Genomic DNA, 16,113 nt, shown 5'->3' on the forward strand with positions numbered 1-16,113 from the left:
ACAATAGTGTTCTCCTTCCTGATTTTAGGGGCAACAAATATTTGGGATATTATGAATGTATGGTCTTGTGAAACAACAATTTCAACAAGATCTTTATAAATATGTACGTTCGAGTTTGGATGAATTATATGAATTGTCAACTTTGAATCGGTTGGGATCATGCCTTGTGAAATAGCTGTTACTAATTTGAATCTCTCTTTCTCCCTCTTGTAAACCTAGGGGCGTCCCACTCGTTCGCTATTTCCGATCGTCAAAGTGACACATGCAATAATTATGTTTGGTTGGTTAGGCCTGGTGATTCATGTTTGCAACACAGTTTTATTGGTAATGAAAAGTGTTATCCTTGGAAGAATTAAATTTATTCTTTTTCCATGGTGTATTGTAATAAAGAAGATTCATCTAAAATAGTGTTCTCCTTCTTGGTTTTAAAAAAAGAAAATATTTGAGATATTATGAATGTATAGTCTTTTCAAACAACAATTTCGACAAGATTTTTATAAATATGTATGTTTGAGTTTGGATGAATCATATGAATTTCTAACTGTGAGAGCTAACATAATCGGTTGGGATCACTCTTCATGAAATAGTTGTCATTAATTTTAATCTCTCTTTCTCCCTTCTGTAAATCAAAACTATTTTTTTTTTTAAATAAAAAAAATATGATGTCAATATTATAGATTTTGTAATGAATTTAACTCATTTTATTTGTTACCAAGAGTCTCATCTTCCTTATCATATTAACTTTAGTTCGGTTAGTCTTAATTCATAGAATTAACCTTGGTTTCGTTAGTATTAGATAAATTTGTTTAATTGATGTTTAAATATAAATACCCGTACTTAAAATTATCGCCTTAGACCCTAGCCAAATCAAGCCAACCTTGAATAGAAAAGGAGAGAAAAAAGTTTTAAACTTGTTTTGTTCATAACAGATTTTATCAGTTTGGGCTCCTTAACGATTGACCAATATCTATTCTAATTGGGAAAAAAAAATATAAAATTCTCATTTATGAAGGCAATTATTTTTTCCTATAAAAATTTTTGGGAAAAAAAATAATGAATATGGAAAGTCATATTTTCCATAAACCTATATAGTAGCTCAAAAGTCCTCTATTCAGACTTGCTCTCTATATATAGTAGCCCAAAATTCTTCATATTAGCACATTAAATATGCAACTTACCGATTACAAATACATTTTTCAAGGAAAATTATTAGCTACTTCCAGAGTACCATAAATGTGTACTCTCCCTTTTCACATGAATGGTGGGACCACCATTTATGTGAGAAGAGTGAGTATGCATTTATGGTACTTCGGGAGTATACAATAATTTCCCCATTTTTCAATTACCAAAACATACAAGGTCTCTTCCTCTTTCCGAACCTTTCCTTTCTCTCAACACTTATATATCTTTTTTTTTTTTTAGTGATAATTACAACATGCTACTAACTCGCAGCTCGAACCTTTTCCCCCCTAGACCCCCAAGCACTTTATGCATGGGGAGGTGCCAATTTAGTTACAAAGCTTTTGGCCAACACTTATATATCATATGTACCTTTTTCCCTTTCCCTTCATATTTTTCATATTTATATATGTTCTCTTTTAATCTCTCTTAAAACAAATAAGCTTAGCATTTGTTATGGAAAATTTTTAATTACCACTACGTATTTGTTTTTGATATCTGCTATCAAAGGCACCCCTCTCTCTCTTGCTCTATCTCACATTTAGATTTCTCTATAATTTTGATCTTCTATTTGTTTTAATGTTTTGTGATAAACTTTCTACAAGTTCTAGATGTTCTTGAATTAATTAGAATGGAGAAAGTTGATATATAAATATATATATATATATATATATATTTAATACAAGATAAAAATTTTACTTTAGTTTAATCTAAGTGTATATGTATGTGAAACTCCCTCCTAGAGACTTAAATCCTGACCTTTGCCCCCCTACACCCCACATGCACTTAATACTTGTGAAGTGACTATCGCACCAAAGATGCACAGTGGTGAGAAATTTAATATATGAAAATTGATAAATATTGTCAAGATAATAGCAACAATCTTTTGTGTTAGTAAAGTAATTTCAATAACATTGCTCAAAGAACCAAAACTATTAAACATGGAATTACTACCATAAATTTTTTTCTATAAGATAATAAATGATAAATGACTATTGGGTTGTCTATTTTTCTATTGGGTGCTGAGCCAAGTATTATTTTCAAAAATCCCACTACTAATTTTGGGTCAAGTGAGAAGCATGAGAAAGTTAAGTCAAGTTCCCCACCACAACAAAAAAAAAAAAGGAAAATACGTGGACCCGCTTGGCAAGATCAGACAGAGTGGGTAATAATCAAAAGAACACAAAAACCATAGGAGGAGGCAAATGGATTTTTTCATAGGTTGGTGATCTTTTTGAATTACCTTGCAAGAAGAAGCAGGTTTTGAGGGATGATGAAGTATTATCTTTTCCATTGGTGGAGGCTGGTAACCAACTCCGTCAAGAATCATAAATTTCTTAGTTTGTAATTGTTATGGGTTTGGAAACTTAAGTACAGGGAAGGAGGAGCTTTTAAATATTATTTGGGCAAAAGATCCCTCTATTGTATTTATAACCGAAACATGAATAAATAAAGCTAGGCTAGAAAGAGTTTTACACTACATTGATTTTGATCAAAAATGGGTGGTTCCTAGTGAAGGCCATGGAGGTGGGCTTGCTTTGCTTGGAAGTCTTTATTTAATCTTACCATTGAGGATTCGTGTAGGTACTTTATTGATACTTGTATTGATAAGAATTCTAATAATGATTGTCATTTCACTGGTTTTTATGGGGAACCAGAGACTTTTTCAATGGATAAAGGCTTGGGATAGTCTTCGAAGGTTGAAGCGTGGTTCTGATATTCCATGGTTGTGTTAGGGATTTTAATGAACTTGTAAGATGAGAAGAAAAATTAGGGGAGCACTATGCAATCACCAACAGATGCAGTTGTCTAGGGATGCCATAAATGAGTGCGGATTTATGGACCTAGGCTCTATCGAGCCAAGATTTACATGGAACAAACAGTTTGAGAATGGGCATTTTATTTGGGAGAGTCTTGAAAGTGGATTGGCTGCAAATAATTGGTTTCTTAAATTTCCAAGTGCACGAGTTCATCATCTTCATTGTGACTCATCAGATCATTCTCCCTTATTAATTAATCTTACAGGCCTTGATCCTTTGCCAAGGAAAAAAATCTTTTGATTTAAAGAAATGTGGTTGTCTGATTCTAATTGTGCTAAGACAGTTGAAGCTTCATGGAATTCGGGCCTACATGATTTGGGGGCATAATGCTATTTTAAAAAGAGTGGAGACATGTGGAAAAGATCTTTCATGGTGGAATCAAAATGTTTTTGGGAATGTTAAAAAGGAGTTGGAGAAGAAAAAAAATCTATTGATCCAAGTCGAGAGAGAAGCCTTGATTAGTGGATCGAATTGCAAGATCAGAGAGTAAAAGGCTGAGGTTAATATTCTCCTTGACAGAGAAGCCCAGTTGTGGAGCCAAAGATCTCGGGTGCGTTGGTTGAAGTATGGAGACTTTAACACAAAATTATTTCATAGCAGGGCTACCAAACAACATATGAAAAATATGATTGGAGGTATTTTTGATGAATCTAAATCCTAGCAAGATCAATCTGAAGAAATTGTTGCATTCCTTTTTAACTACTATCAAGATCTTTTTTCAATGGTCAATCCGAAATCTTCAAATGCTACGCTCACCTATGTCTCCCATGTGATTTTTGAGGATATGAACAATATGTTGACTGGGGATTTTTTAGAGTGTGAAGTGGTCACAACCTTGAAGCAAATTGCACCACTAAAAGCCCTAGGACCCGATGGGATGCCTTCACTTTTTTATTAACATTTTTGGCAGGTAGTTGATCATAATGTGGTTAGTTCTGTCCTTTCTTGGATTAACTTAGGTACTCTTCCCCATCCTATCAACCACACTTTCATTACTCTCATTCCTAAAATCATAAATCCTGAATTTATTCATGAATATTGTCCTATTAGCTTGTGTAATGTTCTTTACAAAGTGTTCTCCAAAGTACTTGCAAATAGGTTGAAAAAAAATCCTGCCAAATATTACTATGAAACATCAACCAGCCTTTGTGAAAAATCACCTTATTTCTAATAATATCCTCATTGAATGTAGTCACATAATTCAAGTGATACTGGGCATATGGCACTAAAATTGGACATGAGCAAGGCTTATGATTGGGTGAAATGGGTTTTTTTGGAAGATCTTATTGCGACAGATGGGGTTCAGTTAGAGGTGGATTGGGTTGATTATGGTTTGTGTTAAAATTGTTCCTTACCTATCCTTGTCAATAATGAGCCAAAAGGGTTGATCCATCCTACCAGAGGGATCCGTTAGGGGGACCCATTGTCTCCTTTCCTCTTCTTCCTTTGTACAAAAGGATTACATGGCTATGTTTATAATGATGCAATTATGGGTGATATCAAAGACTTTTCTTTTTGTAGAAGAGGCCCGAAAGTAACCCATATGTTGTTTGCAAATAATAGTCTTTTATTTACCACTGATGAATATGGAAAAGTTTTGAATCTCTTGGAAACCTATGAGCATGCTTCTAGCCAAAAGGTGAACAAGAACAAGACAACTTTGTTCTTTAGTAAATCCACACCAGAGAACGTATGTCTTGCTATCAAAGGAAGTTTGGGATTGGAAGAAATAACACAATATGAAAAGTATCTTGGCCTACCATCTATGACTGGAAGGGGAAAAAAAGAGATTTTTAATTACTTCAAAGAAAGAATATGAAGAAAATTATAGGGTTGGGAAGGGAAATTATTATCATAAGTTGGTTGTAAAGTTATGATAAAATCAGTTGTCACACTTTTTAGCAATACTAATATATATATTCATCTACTTGGATGCTTTTCTCAACAATTCTACAATCAACAATGCATTACTCTTGTAGTATAATTTATAGTTTATTGCATTGGTTGTTAACACATCATAATTTATAATTCAAGATCTTTCTCTCTTCCTTCTTAATAGGACATATTTGACAACTATTATCATATTGTACACCACAATATGAATTGGATATGCAGCTAAATTTTTTTTGTTTAGGCTTGGTGCACCACAAACAAGTTTGCTTTCTCTTACCCTTTTATGCTATAGTTTTGGTTGAATTTTGGTTTGGGTTAATTCTTAGTTTTTTTTTTTTTTTTTTTTTTTGGAAGTAGGAATTTGAGTTTATATCAAAACACAATCTACATGGCTATGAATTTGAATAGGCCTACCAATTTTTTAATTAATAAATTATTATAAAGTCTATATTTTATTCTTTTGGTTTCATTTTAAAGATAACATTATAATTTTGTGATAAGTTTTTATTATTATGATAATCTCATCATTCCTTAAGAGATGAGAAATTTGAATAAATAAATTTAAAACTTATAAAGCTTAGTTGTATATTAGGCAAAGATAATAATACACTACAATAGAAGTTAGAAAAATAAAGTTCGCCTTAAAAAAATATTAACCAAACATATAAAAAAAAAATAGTATGATATATTTGTAAGCTTAAAAGAAGAAGAAGAAGAAGAAGAAGCATAACTTACAAACACATTAGAGAGATATGAGCAAAAATATAAATTTGCATTCTTTTCTGTTAAGTTTTAGACCCCTGGAAAACACAATATGTTTAATCTAATTTATTACCCAAGTTGTTACTTAGGTTAATTATTCAAATTTAGGTTAAACATTCATCACAATTAACATGCACAGCGGAAATCTAAATGACAGAAGATGCGATGACCAAAAAAAACCAATGAAACAGTTCGTTTCAAGGAAAAAAATCTAGGGGAAACTATTCCAAGAGAACAATCCACTATATCAAATTGAGATTTACAGTCAAGAATACCAATTCGTAGTAAATCTAACAAAGTTAACAAATTGGGCTCTGAAATCCTTAAACTTCTTTGATCTGGATCTGTTCTCACATGAACCATGTGTTCATGCCTTGATTTTCAATATATTTGATAGCTAAAGGCTTGATGTAACTTTACTCCACCTGTACTAGCAATATGGATTTGATCTTCAATAGGTGATTGATAGAGTTAGAAAGTACAAAATCTCACAGATATCACAAGAGTGACTCTCAAGATTTGAAAAACGTGTATTAGGGTTTCCTTTTATGCCTAGCAGTATTAGAGTCAAACCTTAAACATTTCGTGGGTTGTTTGGGCCAAATTCATAGATCGATCGATCGAAGCTCTCTCTCAATTGGTTGAGCTCTTCAGTTTTTCAATTTTCCTTTCTACAGCTTGTACGTTCTTGAATCTTGACTTGTATCAACTTGAGCAATGTCTAACACACTTCAAAGACCCTAAGATCTAATTGATCTTAGAAAATTTTTTGTTCCCGGTTTACCAACATACAGCATATTTAGAACCTAAATATTTATGATTACATATTTAAAAACTAACATTTTCCTAATAGGGGAAATTTTCTCCCATATGTTTTCTCTCCAGTTCGAAGGGCAAAACGTTTTTAGGCCTGTGATAAAAATACTCCACCTCTCTTTCTTTGGGTTGAGTTTTCTTCTTTACTATCAAATAGAGAAAAATAGTAAGCTCCCCAATATTTCATATTCTTTCATTTTTCTTTTCATCCTCAAGTTATGCTAGGATGGATCAAGATGAACTAGTAAAAACTTTAAAACTCGTTGTATTCTCTGTGGACATAGTTCACCATTGTTCCAAAAGATGAGAATGTTATGGCTTGAATTAAAACTAAACTTGAGAGCCCACAACAATCTCTTGCCAAGTGTATTGGCACTATGGTTGTGGTATCTATTATGAGAAATGCTATTATTAGATTGCCTTGATAAGTGCAACATGATTGACATTGGGCTTTCGAGGCCTTAGTTCACCTGGATGAATAAAAGAAAAATCCAAGCTTTGAACAAAGAAATGATAGATAGTTCTTCGTCAATCCTAGATGGTGTGTATTGTACCCCGAGGAAAAATTTAGCCACTTCACTAAATGCCACTCGGATCATTGTCCAGTGCTAATGGAGTTCTTGCCAAGAAAAAATGGTGCTAAAAAGAGACCTTTCAAGTTCCAAACTTGTAGTTATCAGACTTCAACTTTCCGAAGATTGTTTCTCAGGTGTGGAGACAATCACCTAGACTCGAAGAAGCAATAAAATTGTTTTCTAAGGACACTGCTGAATGGAATGGAACTTGGTTTGGAAATGTGTTTGCTTAAAAGAAGAATATAATGGCAAGATTGAATGGAATTCAGCAAGTTGTCTCTATTAAGCCATCTAGATTTCTACTAAACCTTGAGAATGAGCTATTAAGGGATCTAGATGTAGTGCTAAACCAAGGGGAGAAGATATAGGCTCTGAAGTCCCGAGTTAATTGGATGATGCAAGGGGACCAGAGCACTTCCTTCTATCATGTGTCAACACTGGTCAGGAGAAAGAGAAACTAAATCATGGCAATTAAAAACAATGAAAGGGATTGGATAAATGAGGAAAATGAGGTCAAGGAGCATATTATGAAAGGGTTTAGTGAGATTTACACGACTGCTCTTATCAGTGCATTAAGAGCCATTCCCACAAGCTTTTAGTGGCAGCCTAGGCTCTCGGATAAGAAGAGAGATAGTATCAATACAATAGCAACCGAAGAGGAGGTGAAATCAACTTTGTGGTCTTTAAAGGCCTTTAAGGCTTCAAGGCCAAATGGCCTTCATGCGGGATTCTTCCAAAGATTCTGGTTGACAGTGGGTAGGTCCATGATAGAAAAAGTGCAAAGGGTTTTTGCTGAGAGGAAGATTCTGAAGTATTTGAACAAAACCCATATAACTTTGATTCCAAAGATTCAAGGCCCTAAGAAATTGAGTAATTATAGGCCTATAAGTCTGTGTAACACTGTGAATAAGGTTGTGACTAAAATCATTGTGGCTAGGCTACGACCCTTCTTGGGACAACTAATTTCGCCCCTCCAAACAGCCTTTGTGCTGTGTAGAAAGGGGATAGATAATGCCATTATAGCTTAGAAGATGATCCATTTCTTAGGGAACAAAAAAGGAAAAGTGGGGTATATGCTGTTAAAAATTGATGTAGAGAAGGCGTATGAGAGGATAGAGTGGAGTTTTATAAAGGGAATGCTCATTAGAATGAATCTGCCAGTGGATCTTATTGACATAATTATGAGCTACATCTCTATAGTGTCCACATCTATTATGGTTAATGGGGAAACCCTTGACCCAATCTTTCCTTCCAGAGGAATAAGGCAAGGGGACCCATTGTCCCCATAGTTGTTTATCCTGTGCATGGATTTTCTCAGCTAACTTATTGAAGATAAGTATAATGCAAAGCTATGGCAGCCAGTGAAGGCTTCCCAAAGTGGACCTACTTTTTCTCATATCCTCTCTGCGGATGACCTCGTGTTATTTGTGAAAGTGGATTATATTAATTGCTCCACCATCAGGGATGTCCTAGATGAGTTTTGCAGCCTATCAGGCCAAATAGTAAGGAAGCTAAGTTGAGAGTTTATTTTTCTCTCAATGTGGATAGGGATATCAGGAAGCCTTTATGTGATATTTTAGGTATTGCTTCAACCCCGTTCATCGAAAAATATCTCGGTATTCCTCTTAAACAACCAGGAACATCATCTTAAGAATATAACTTCATATTGGATAGAGTAAAGCAAAAGTTGGCGGGTTGGAAAGCTAACATGCTCTCCCTAGCTAGCAAAACAATGCTTATCCAAGCCTCTTTGGTAGCAATCCCAGCCTATGTGATGTAGTGTGCCCAATTGCCTAGCAAAATTTTGGATGGTATTGATCGGGTTAACTGAAACCTCCTTTAGGCGTCTTCGAAGTCAGCTAAGAAAATACACTGGGTGGGAAGGCAAAAAGTTACCAAACCTAAGGAGGATGGGGGACTTGGATTGCAATCAGCGAGGGGGAGGAATACAGTTCTTTTGGCCAAACTAAATTGGAGGTATCACATTGAGAAGGAGGCTCCTTGGGCTCAAGTTCTATGGAGAAATGCAAACAAGCTTCCATGCTCTCCTATATGGAAGGCAATGAAAAAAGGAGTGGAAAATTTTGACAGTGGCAGTAGATGGTTGATTGGTAGGGAAAGCAACTTAAAGGTGTGGTCTGGCAATTGGACAAACAAGGGGTCACTCCGTCAACTGATCCAAGGGCCGTTGCCATTGGAAGCAAGTTAGCTGGAAATTAAGGATTTTTGTCAAGAAGCTGGATGGGATTGGAGTAAAATCCCCTTTGATCTGCCTCTAGAAATTAAAATGCTAATCCAAGCTACCCCGGTCTCACTGACAAGAAGAGGAAGAGATATTTTGGCTTGGTCCGAATCCCCAAATGGCAGTTTTAGGGTCTATTTGGATAACTAGAACTTATTTTGTTGAAACTGAAAACTTATTGCTGAAAATACTGTAGCAATTAAGTGGAAAAAACGCAGATGAAAAAAACCAAACGCGGTACTGTAGCGGAACTAAAAACACTGTAGCATATAAATACCAAAATTAAAAACCCTTTTCCCCTTTCCTTCATTCACTCTTCTCCGGACCCTAGCTAACGCCTCAAGAGAGTTCCACGCCCATCAGAACTTCCGAATGTCCCTTCTTACGCTGCTATTCGTAATTTCTCATCATCCGAAACCAAAACCTCCTTGATCTCCCAATTTCAATTTCAACATTCTAAACCAAAACCCTCTTTCTCAAACACTTTCACTTTCAAACCACCTCATAACCTTGAGTCTACATTAATGCCCATTTCTCCTTGTATATCCCAACACAACCAAAGAAACTCTCAACACTTAGGTGGAAGTATAAAATATTGAAATACATATATTTAATTAATTATCTCTACTTTTTTCTTTGATATATATATATATATATATATAGAAGTTTCCCAAAATGCATAAGCAAATTGATTTAAAACATTGAAATACAAAACCAATTCCATTGAACATCATGTCAGATATTAATACTTGAGCATTAGTAGAATAAGTAAAGCATGAAATGGAAGTCTTACTCCAATAATCAAACAATTGCATATAAGCATGAAATGGAGGTCTTACTTCCCTTGTTTTACATAAGTGTTGTCATTACTACTGTTGCAATGATATAAAATAATTTTATACAATGGGATGGATGTGGAGGGTAGTAAGGCGATGAAATTACTAAAATAATTCCACATTATAAGCATAATATATTACTTTGTAATTCTTTCACTGTCCCTAATTTTAACCCAACAATAACTGATGCTTGGAAAAGGCCCATATATCATGTATTTCGAATAACAGACCTACAGATGCTTTTCAGTGTCATCTATTCAATGGTGTAGAAACAAAAACATTGGCATTTCACTAGCAACAATAATGAATTTAAGGTACAAAAGCTAGCAACAATAATAAACTGTTCAAAGCAGAAACACAAATTTCTTGTATCAATCATATATCCATGCGAGCAGTTTAACTAGCAATTTTGAAATCATATATCCACGTGAGCAATTTCACTAGCAAAACTATTTGATTGGAACACTTGTTTTAATAATATTCTAGACAAGACATTTTTTTAGTTTTTATGTTACCACGTAAGAAAAAACTGAAAGAAAATTTAATTCTTTGGTGGATAGGTAATATATTCCACTTCTTCTTCTTCTTGTCTAAATTTTGCATACATGCTAAAATACCACAATTTTCTTTGAGAATAAATTTTATTTAAAAAATATATATTTCTACCCAGTTCATGAATAAAATAAAACTTATTCTATTATCTTTTCAAGAATACTCTCTATGGCAAACATAAGGATATTGCAACTTAACTAATAAAACATGTGGAATAAAATTATTACTTGAGAGTGTAGGATAATATAAGGTCTTGGCACTTAATTTTAAAAATTTATCAATCAACATGTTTAGTTTACGTACTTGGCATTTACACATTGACAAGGCATATTTGGTGCAAAATACTATTTTTTCTTTTGAGTTTTTGTGCGCTTATATATATATATATATATATATATATATAAAAGATTGGAATAGCTGTATTTCCATCAAGATGTCTCAAATACTATCAATTTTGCAATTGTGCAGTTAAAGTTGACCTGAAATTTGTGTTGGATCCAATCTAATCCTTTATCAATTCTTCAGCATTTATCAATTGTTAACACCACTTATCAGTGTGTGTTGCATAACTGCAATTACCAACCTGATTAGTGTGTGGATATGCATAGCAGGAAACGGTCATCATCAAGCTGGATTGCTAATACATTCAAATCACCAATATATCACTTTTACCTGCATGGCTGCCTGACTGGTGACACATTGGTGATTTGAACAGCTGGTGGAAAAACAAAAATCAATATAACACTAATAGTGTAGAACATTTCCATGAAGCTCCAAAGGGAATATTGTTATGACTATTTCTTGAGTAACATTGTGAATGTGGAGGAAACGATTAGATTATGTAACAGTAAATTGATGATCCATTGCGTAGAGTGTCAAGATGAATAATTTACTATGGCTTGTCTAAAGCTTTGAAGCAATTTGCAGGAGACAATTCAAACCATTGGCTATGAAATTTGGGTCATAGTCAAGGGCTAGCACATGGTTTAGTTGTGCAAAACATGATTTTAGCATGATAAAAAGTAAAAACATCAATTTTCTTCTCTTGAAACTTAAAGAAGTTTACTTCACTTTTATTTAAAAATACAATTTACAACTTGATATGTACGACAACATTTTCTTGTGTGTTTTGACTTTTGAGTCTTAAATGGTATCTTATAGCCACTCATTTTTGTGCAGATGAAAAGCTTTACATGGAGGACAGGAACCAAGTGTACCCTATGTTTTTTAAGCCATCAACGGTAGACTAATTTACTTTGATAACCATGGAAGAAAAAGAACATAGAAATGGTCAATGCAAGAGAGGTACAACATTATGTCACTCAAGACAAAGGACGACCATTCTTTTTCAAATTAGTTACATCCATTTTAGAAGCAATTAAAGAGCATAAAAGCATCAATATCTGAATTAATCATACCAATAACTGATGCAACACTGATGCAGCACCTGATGCACTCTGATGCAGCACCTGATGCAGCGACTAATGCAGCATTGATGCACCCCCTGATGCAGCACTTGATGCACTCTGATGCAGCACCTAATGCAGCGACTAATGCAGCCTTGATGCAGAACCAGAAAAACAACCACAAGACATAGAACATGCTTCAATGATATATATATATATATATATATATATATATGCCATGACTTCTTCTTGCCAAACATGAACAACCATCATCAAAGTTTACCACAAATAACAATGCATAACCATCAAAAATACAAAAAAGATAGCTAAAAGAGGCATTGGGAAAACATATATAAATATACCCAAAAGTTGACATAGAAATGATAAATTTTGTCTTACATACATAGCCATGGTAAGCTTTAGTTCTACCAATAAAAGAAAAAAGAAAAACAATGGTCCAACAAATACAACGCTGAAAATACAATTACTACACCAAGCCCGTGTTCCTATCGAGACAATTTTCTTTCCTTCAGTCAAAATGGAATTCAGGGTGCCTTTGGTACTCTTTTTCTAGCCACTTCAGTTGGATATCCTTGTCATTGCCAAGGGCAGGAAACATGTGCCTACCCCACTCTTTTTCCATGAAGTAGATGGTGCTAAACAGATGAAGGTAATGCCCCGAGTACACCCCTGGAAGACTCAACACCATGTCCAAAATGGCTTTAACCTAAGTAGTTGCTGTGAAAGCAATATCCTTACGTGTACTTCCACTTCTACTCTCAACAATCACATTTGAGATGCTCTTCAAAGAGTCGGACATCTCTTGCGCAACTGAATGCCTTTTTTTTTTTTTTTTTTTTTTTTTTTCTTGTACATTGGCTTGAAAAGGTGGACACTAGTTGCCAAGCCTTTCCCCTTACTCACTGCTGGTTCTGCCCTCAACAATGATGGACCTTCAACTTCCATTGCGTTAACATTCACAAACGGTTCACATTGGAGGTTAACAAATTCTGTGCTATCAGCAGAGTCCCCAGAACCTTCGGTGGTTTCCTTTGGTAATTGACCGCTCGTGCAAAACGCATTTTTCCCTGTTGCAACCGTGCCTCCATACATGATGTTTAGGTAGTCACGATTCGGCAAACCTTTATTTTTAAAGGTTTTTGCAAGGGGACATGCCTACGTGTGGACAACCAATAATTAGAACACAATAATATAGTTGTAGACAATAAAGAATTTCATAATTATGTAACGTGAACTAACCGCAATCTTTCGAGTCCACCACTCATCAGGGGCCTCAAGCATCCTAGTTCCCGAGTCATAACCCAACCCAATCTCATTGTCAAAACACTGGTTATAATCCCTCCACCCTTTTTTCAGATGATCCCATTTGTTCTTAATCTGAAGTGGAGTCACCACTTTCCCCATGTTACCCAACTGTTCAATCACGTTGTCAACCCCAAGTTTGGTCAGAAACCCTCCTTTCCTCTGGCCGGCTAGGACTTGAGTAGCACATAATTGACAAAAGGCTTGTAGTTCCTTAGGGTCTTTCCAGTCAGCTCTCTGATCATTACTACCACCATCCTTCAATTTCTCCTTAACCATTTTTCCTAGAACTTCCTTCTACACTCATTGACACATTTCAACAAGCAGTCCGTGTGCATAATCATAACCAGTTAGGCAAAATGAAAACTAAACTCACACATATATCCAAATACAACAAAGGTTTACATGGAGGATCAAAGAACCTACTTTCATACTGTCTTGGAAAACACATAAAAAAAAAAAAAAAAAAACGCACAGACTCATGAACACAAACAGATCAAATGAAAGTCTTTGATCGAGGTATTTTTACTTTTTATCACTGAGAAGTAAATGCCAAAGCTAGCCCACTGGCCAAGTAGTCAATCTAGCTATTCACGGAGACAAAAAGATTGCTACCAAACCATTAAATTCTACGCGTTTTTGTTATTAGCAGTACTTTGGGAGCAACTTGAGTACTTGACAGCGAAATGATCAGAGTCTAGCTTCTTTATGCAATGTATGGGTTAATGAAAGCGGCAGGTCTTCCTATATATTCAGTATTGTCCTACGCCTTTTTTTACAAAACCACAGATTGATGAAATGCCTCATTGACACATTTCAATAAGCAGTTCATGTGCATAATCATAATCAGTTAGGCAAAATGAAAACTAAACTCACACATATATCCAAATACAACAAAGGTTTACACGGAGGATCAAAGAACCTACTTTCATACTGTCTTGGAAAACACATAAAAAAAAAAAAAGGGACGAACATTGAACACAAACAGATCAGAGAATCACACAGATCAGAGAAAACAATATAACTACACCAGCAGATCAGAGAGCATTTTAATTTTAATGACTCTTACCGATGAATGCGGAGACCCACAGCGGCGGCAACGGTGTCCACAACGGAGAGGAGATTCACTCGAGTGAAGGAAGAACAGGGGAGAGTGGTTTAGAGAGGTTCGGCTAATGGGTTTCTGAGTTCCTTTTCTTCTCTGTTTTGATGGTTTTGTGGTTTGTGGGTAGGTGCAAAGCATTGAAGACGACTTGGACGGAGCAACAACCAGCATTGAAGGCATTGAACCAAGGTAGTTGAGAGAGAGAAGAAAAGAAAGCTTTCAGGTTTGTGAGAGAGAGAAGAAAATAGCCGTTGCGTACTGTTTTGTGATGGGCATCATAACAACTTCATTTTGTTCAACAGTACGCTCACAAAACAATGAACAGGACGCGCAAGGATGAACAGGACGCGCAAGACCGGTTTTTTAATTAAACGTTGCATATCTGTGATGAGAATGAAGAGAGTTGGTCCATGAACAGTACTAACTAGAGGAGTTTAATGAAACGGTGCGTTGCGAGTGATTTTTTGCATTTCCTAACTTCCTTTGCGCGTTTCTCCTTCAGCCTGCTTTTCCCGTTTCCACGTTTTGTAGCGTGGATCCCAGCAATTTATAACAAACGCAGACGCAAACGTGGTTAAACGTGGATCCAAACATTGCCTTAATCTCAAGAGTGCCTATGTTTTGGCTTCGGGATTTGAGATAATGACTTAATTTTTAGGAAGCTGGATTTGGAAGGCAGACATTCTCCCTCAGATCAAAACATTTTTATGGATGTGTGTTCATGATAGCATTGGAGTTAAAACTTGTCTTGTGAGAAAAGGGGTAGCGGAGAAGGATAGGTGTCCCATTTGTCTCAGGGAGCCAGAGACTATAATCCATTCCCTTTGAGATTGCTCTCATACCAGGCATGTGTGGAGGTAGTTGAGTGTTATGGTGGAGGATCGAGATTTTTGGGAGAAAATTCTACAGGATTGGTTGATTTATAATGGTAGTCTAGGCAGGAGGCACATCCGTTCAGATCTGTAGTGGAAAGTTGTGTTTCCATTTACAGTTTGGCTCATATGGAAGGGTAGGAATCAAACGATCTTTAGAGGGAAGAACACGAACCCCAAGTTGGCATCTGAGATTCTGAGTCAAGCAATGGAGTATACTCACTGTGTTTCATCTCCAAGACCTCCTTCCTATAAAAACATCAAGAGAATCAGGTGGGAAAGGCCGTTGGAGGGGTGGATTAAGCTGAACACAGATGGATCTTCTGTTGATAATTCAGGCTTGGCGAGTTGTGGGGGTGTTGTGAGAGATGAAAATGGCCGATGGGTAGCTGTTTCATGAGAAGCATTGGGATCACTAGCAGCTTTGCAGCTAAGCTTTGGGGGTTCAAAGATGGCCTAATGCTGTGCTGCAACTTGAACATTTCATCGCTAGTAGTGGAAATGGATACAAAAGCTATAGTGGATGTTTTCAATAACTCTGAGTATGTGAATAACATTGTTTCTCCGATTTTGGATGATTGCAGGCACTTGGCAACTTGCTTCCATAGGATTCAATTCAAGCACTTTTACCGGCAAGCCAATCAATGCGTAAACAATCTTGTTAGGATGAGCACCACTCAACATCTAGATCTTACTTATTTTAATAGTCCGCTTGTGGACCTTACTTCTACT

The 16,113-nt window shown here is 35.7% G+C and overlaps 1 protein-coding gene across 1 annotated transcript; it reads right to left on the reverse strand.

The window, feature by feature from the left end:
* Positions 1-12,413: 12,413 nt before the first annotated feature.
* Positions 12,414-16,113, reverse strand: LOC115979701. Its single transcript, XM_031101763.1, has 3 exons — positions 14,474-16,113; positions 13,342-13,701; positions 12,414-13,257 (listed from the first exon to the last, which is right to left on the reverse strand). The coding sequence occupies exons 1-3, from the start codon at positions 14,687-14,689 to the stop codon at positions 12,886-12,888; spliced, it is 948 nt and encodes a 315-aa protein (XP_030957623.1). The 5' UTR covers positions 14,690-16,113; the 3' UTR covers positions 12,414-12,885.

This window comes from Quercus lobata, chromosome 3 (genome assembly GCF_001633185.2).
Source record: "Quercus lobata isolate SW786 chromosome 3, ValleyOak3.0 Primary Assembly, whole genome shotgun sequence".
Lineage (NCBI taxonomy): Eukaryota > Viridiplantae > Streptophyta > Magnoliopsida > Fagales > Fagaceae > Quercus > Quercus lobata.

Excerpts from the sequence above, each read along its gene's own strand:
- LOC115979701 (XM_031101763.1), bottom strand. The coding sequence starts at position 14,689 with ATGCCTTCAATGCTGGTTGTTGCTCCGTCCAAGTCGTCTTCAATGCTT. Across the intron at positions 13,702-14,473 it reads GTGGGTCTCCGCATTCATCG|AAGGAAGTTCTAGGAAAAAT; the intron begins GTAAGAGTCATT and ends CAATGAGTGTAG. Across the intron at positions 13,258-13,341 it reads GGTGGACTCGAAAGATTGCG|GCATGTCCCCTTGCAAAAAC; the intron begins GTTAGTTCACGT and ends GTCCACACGTAG.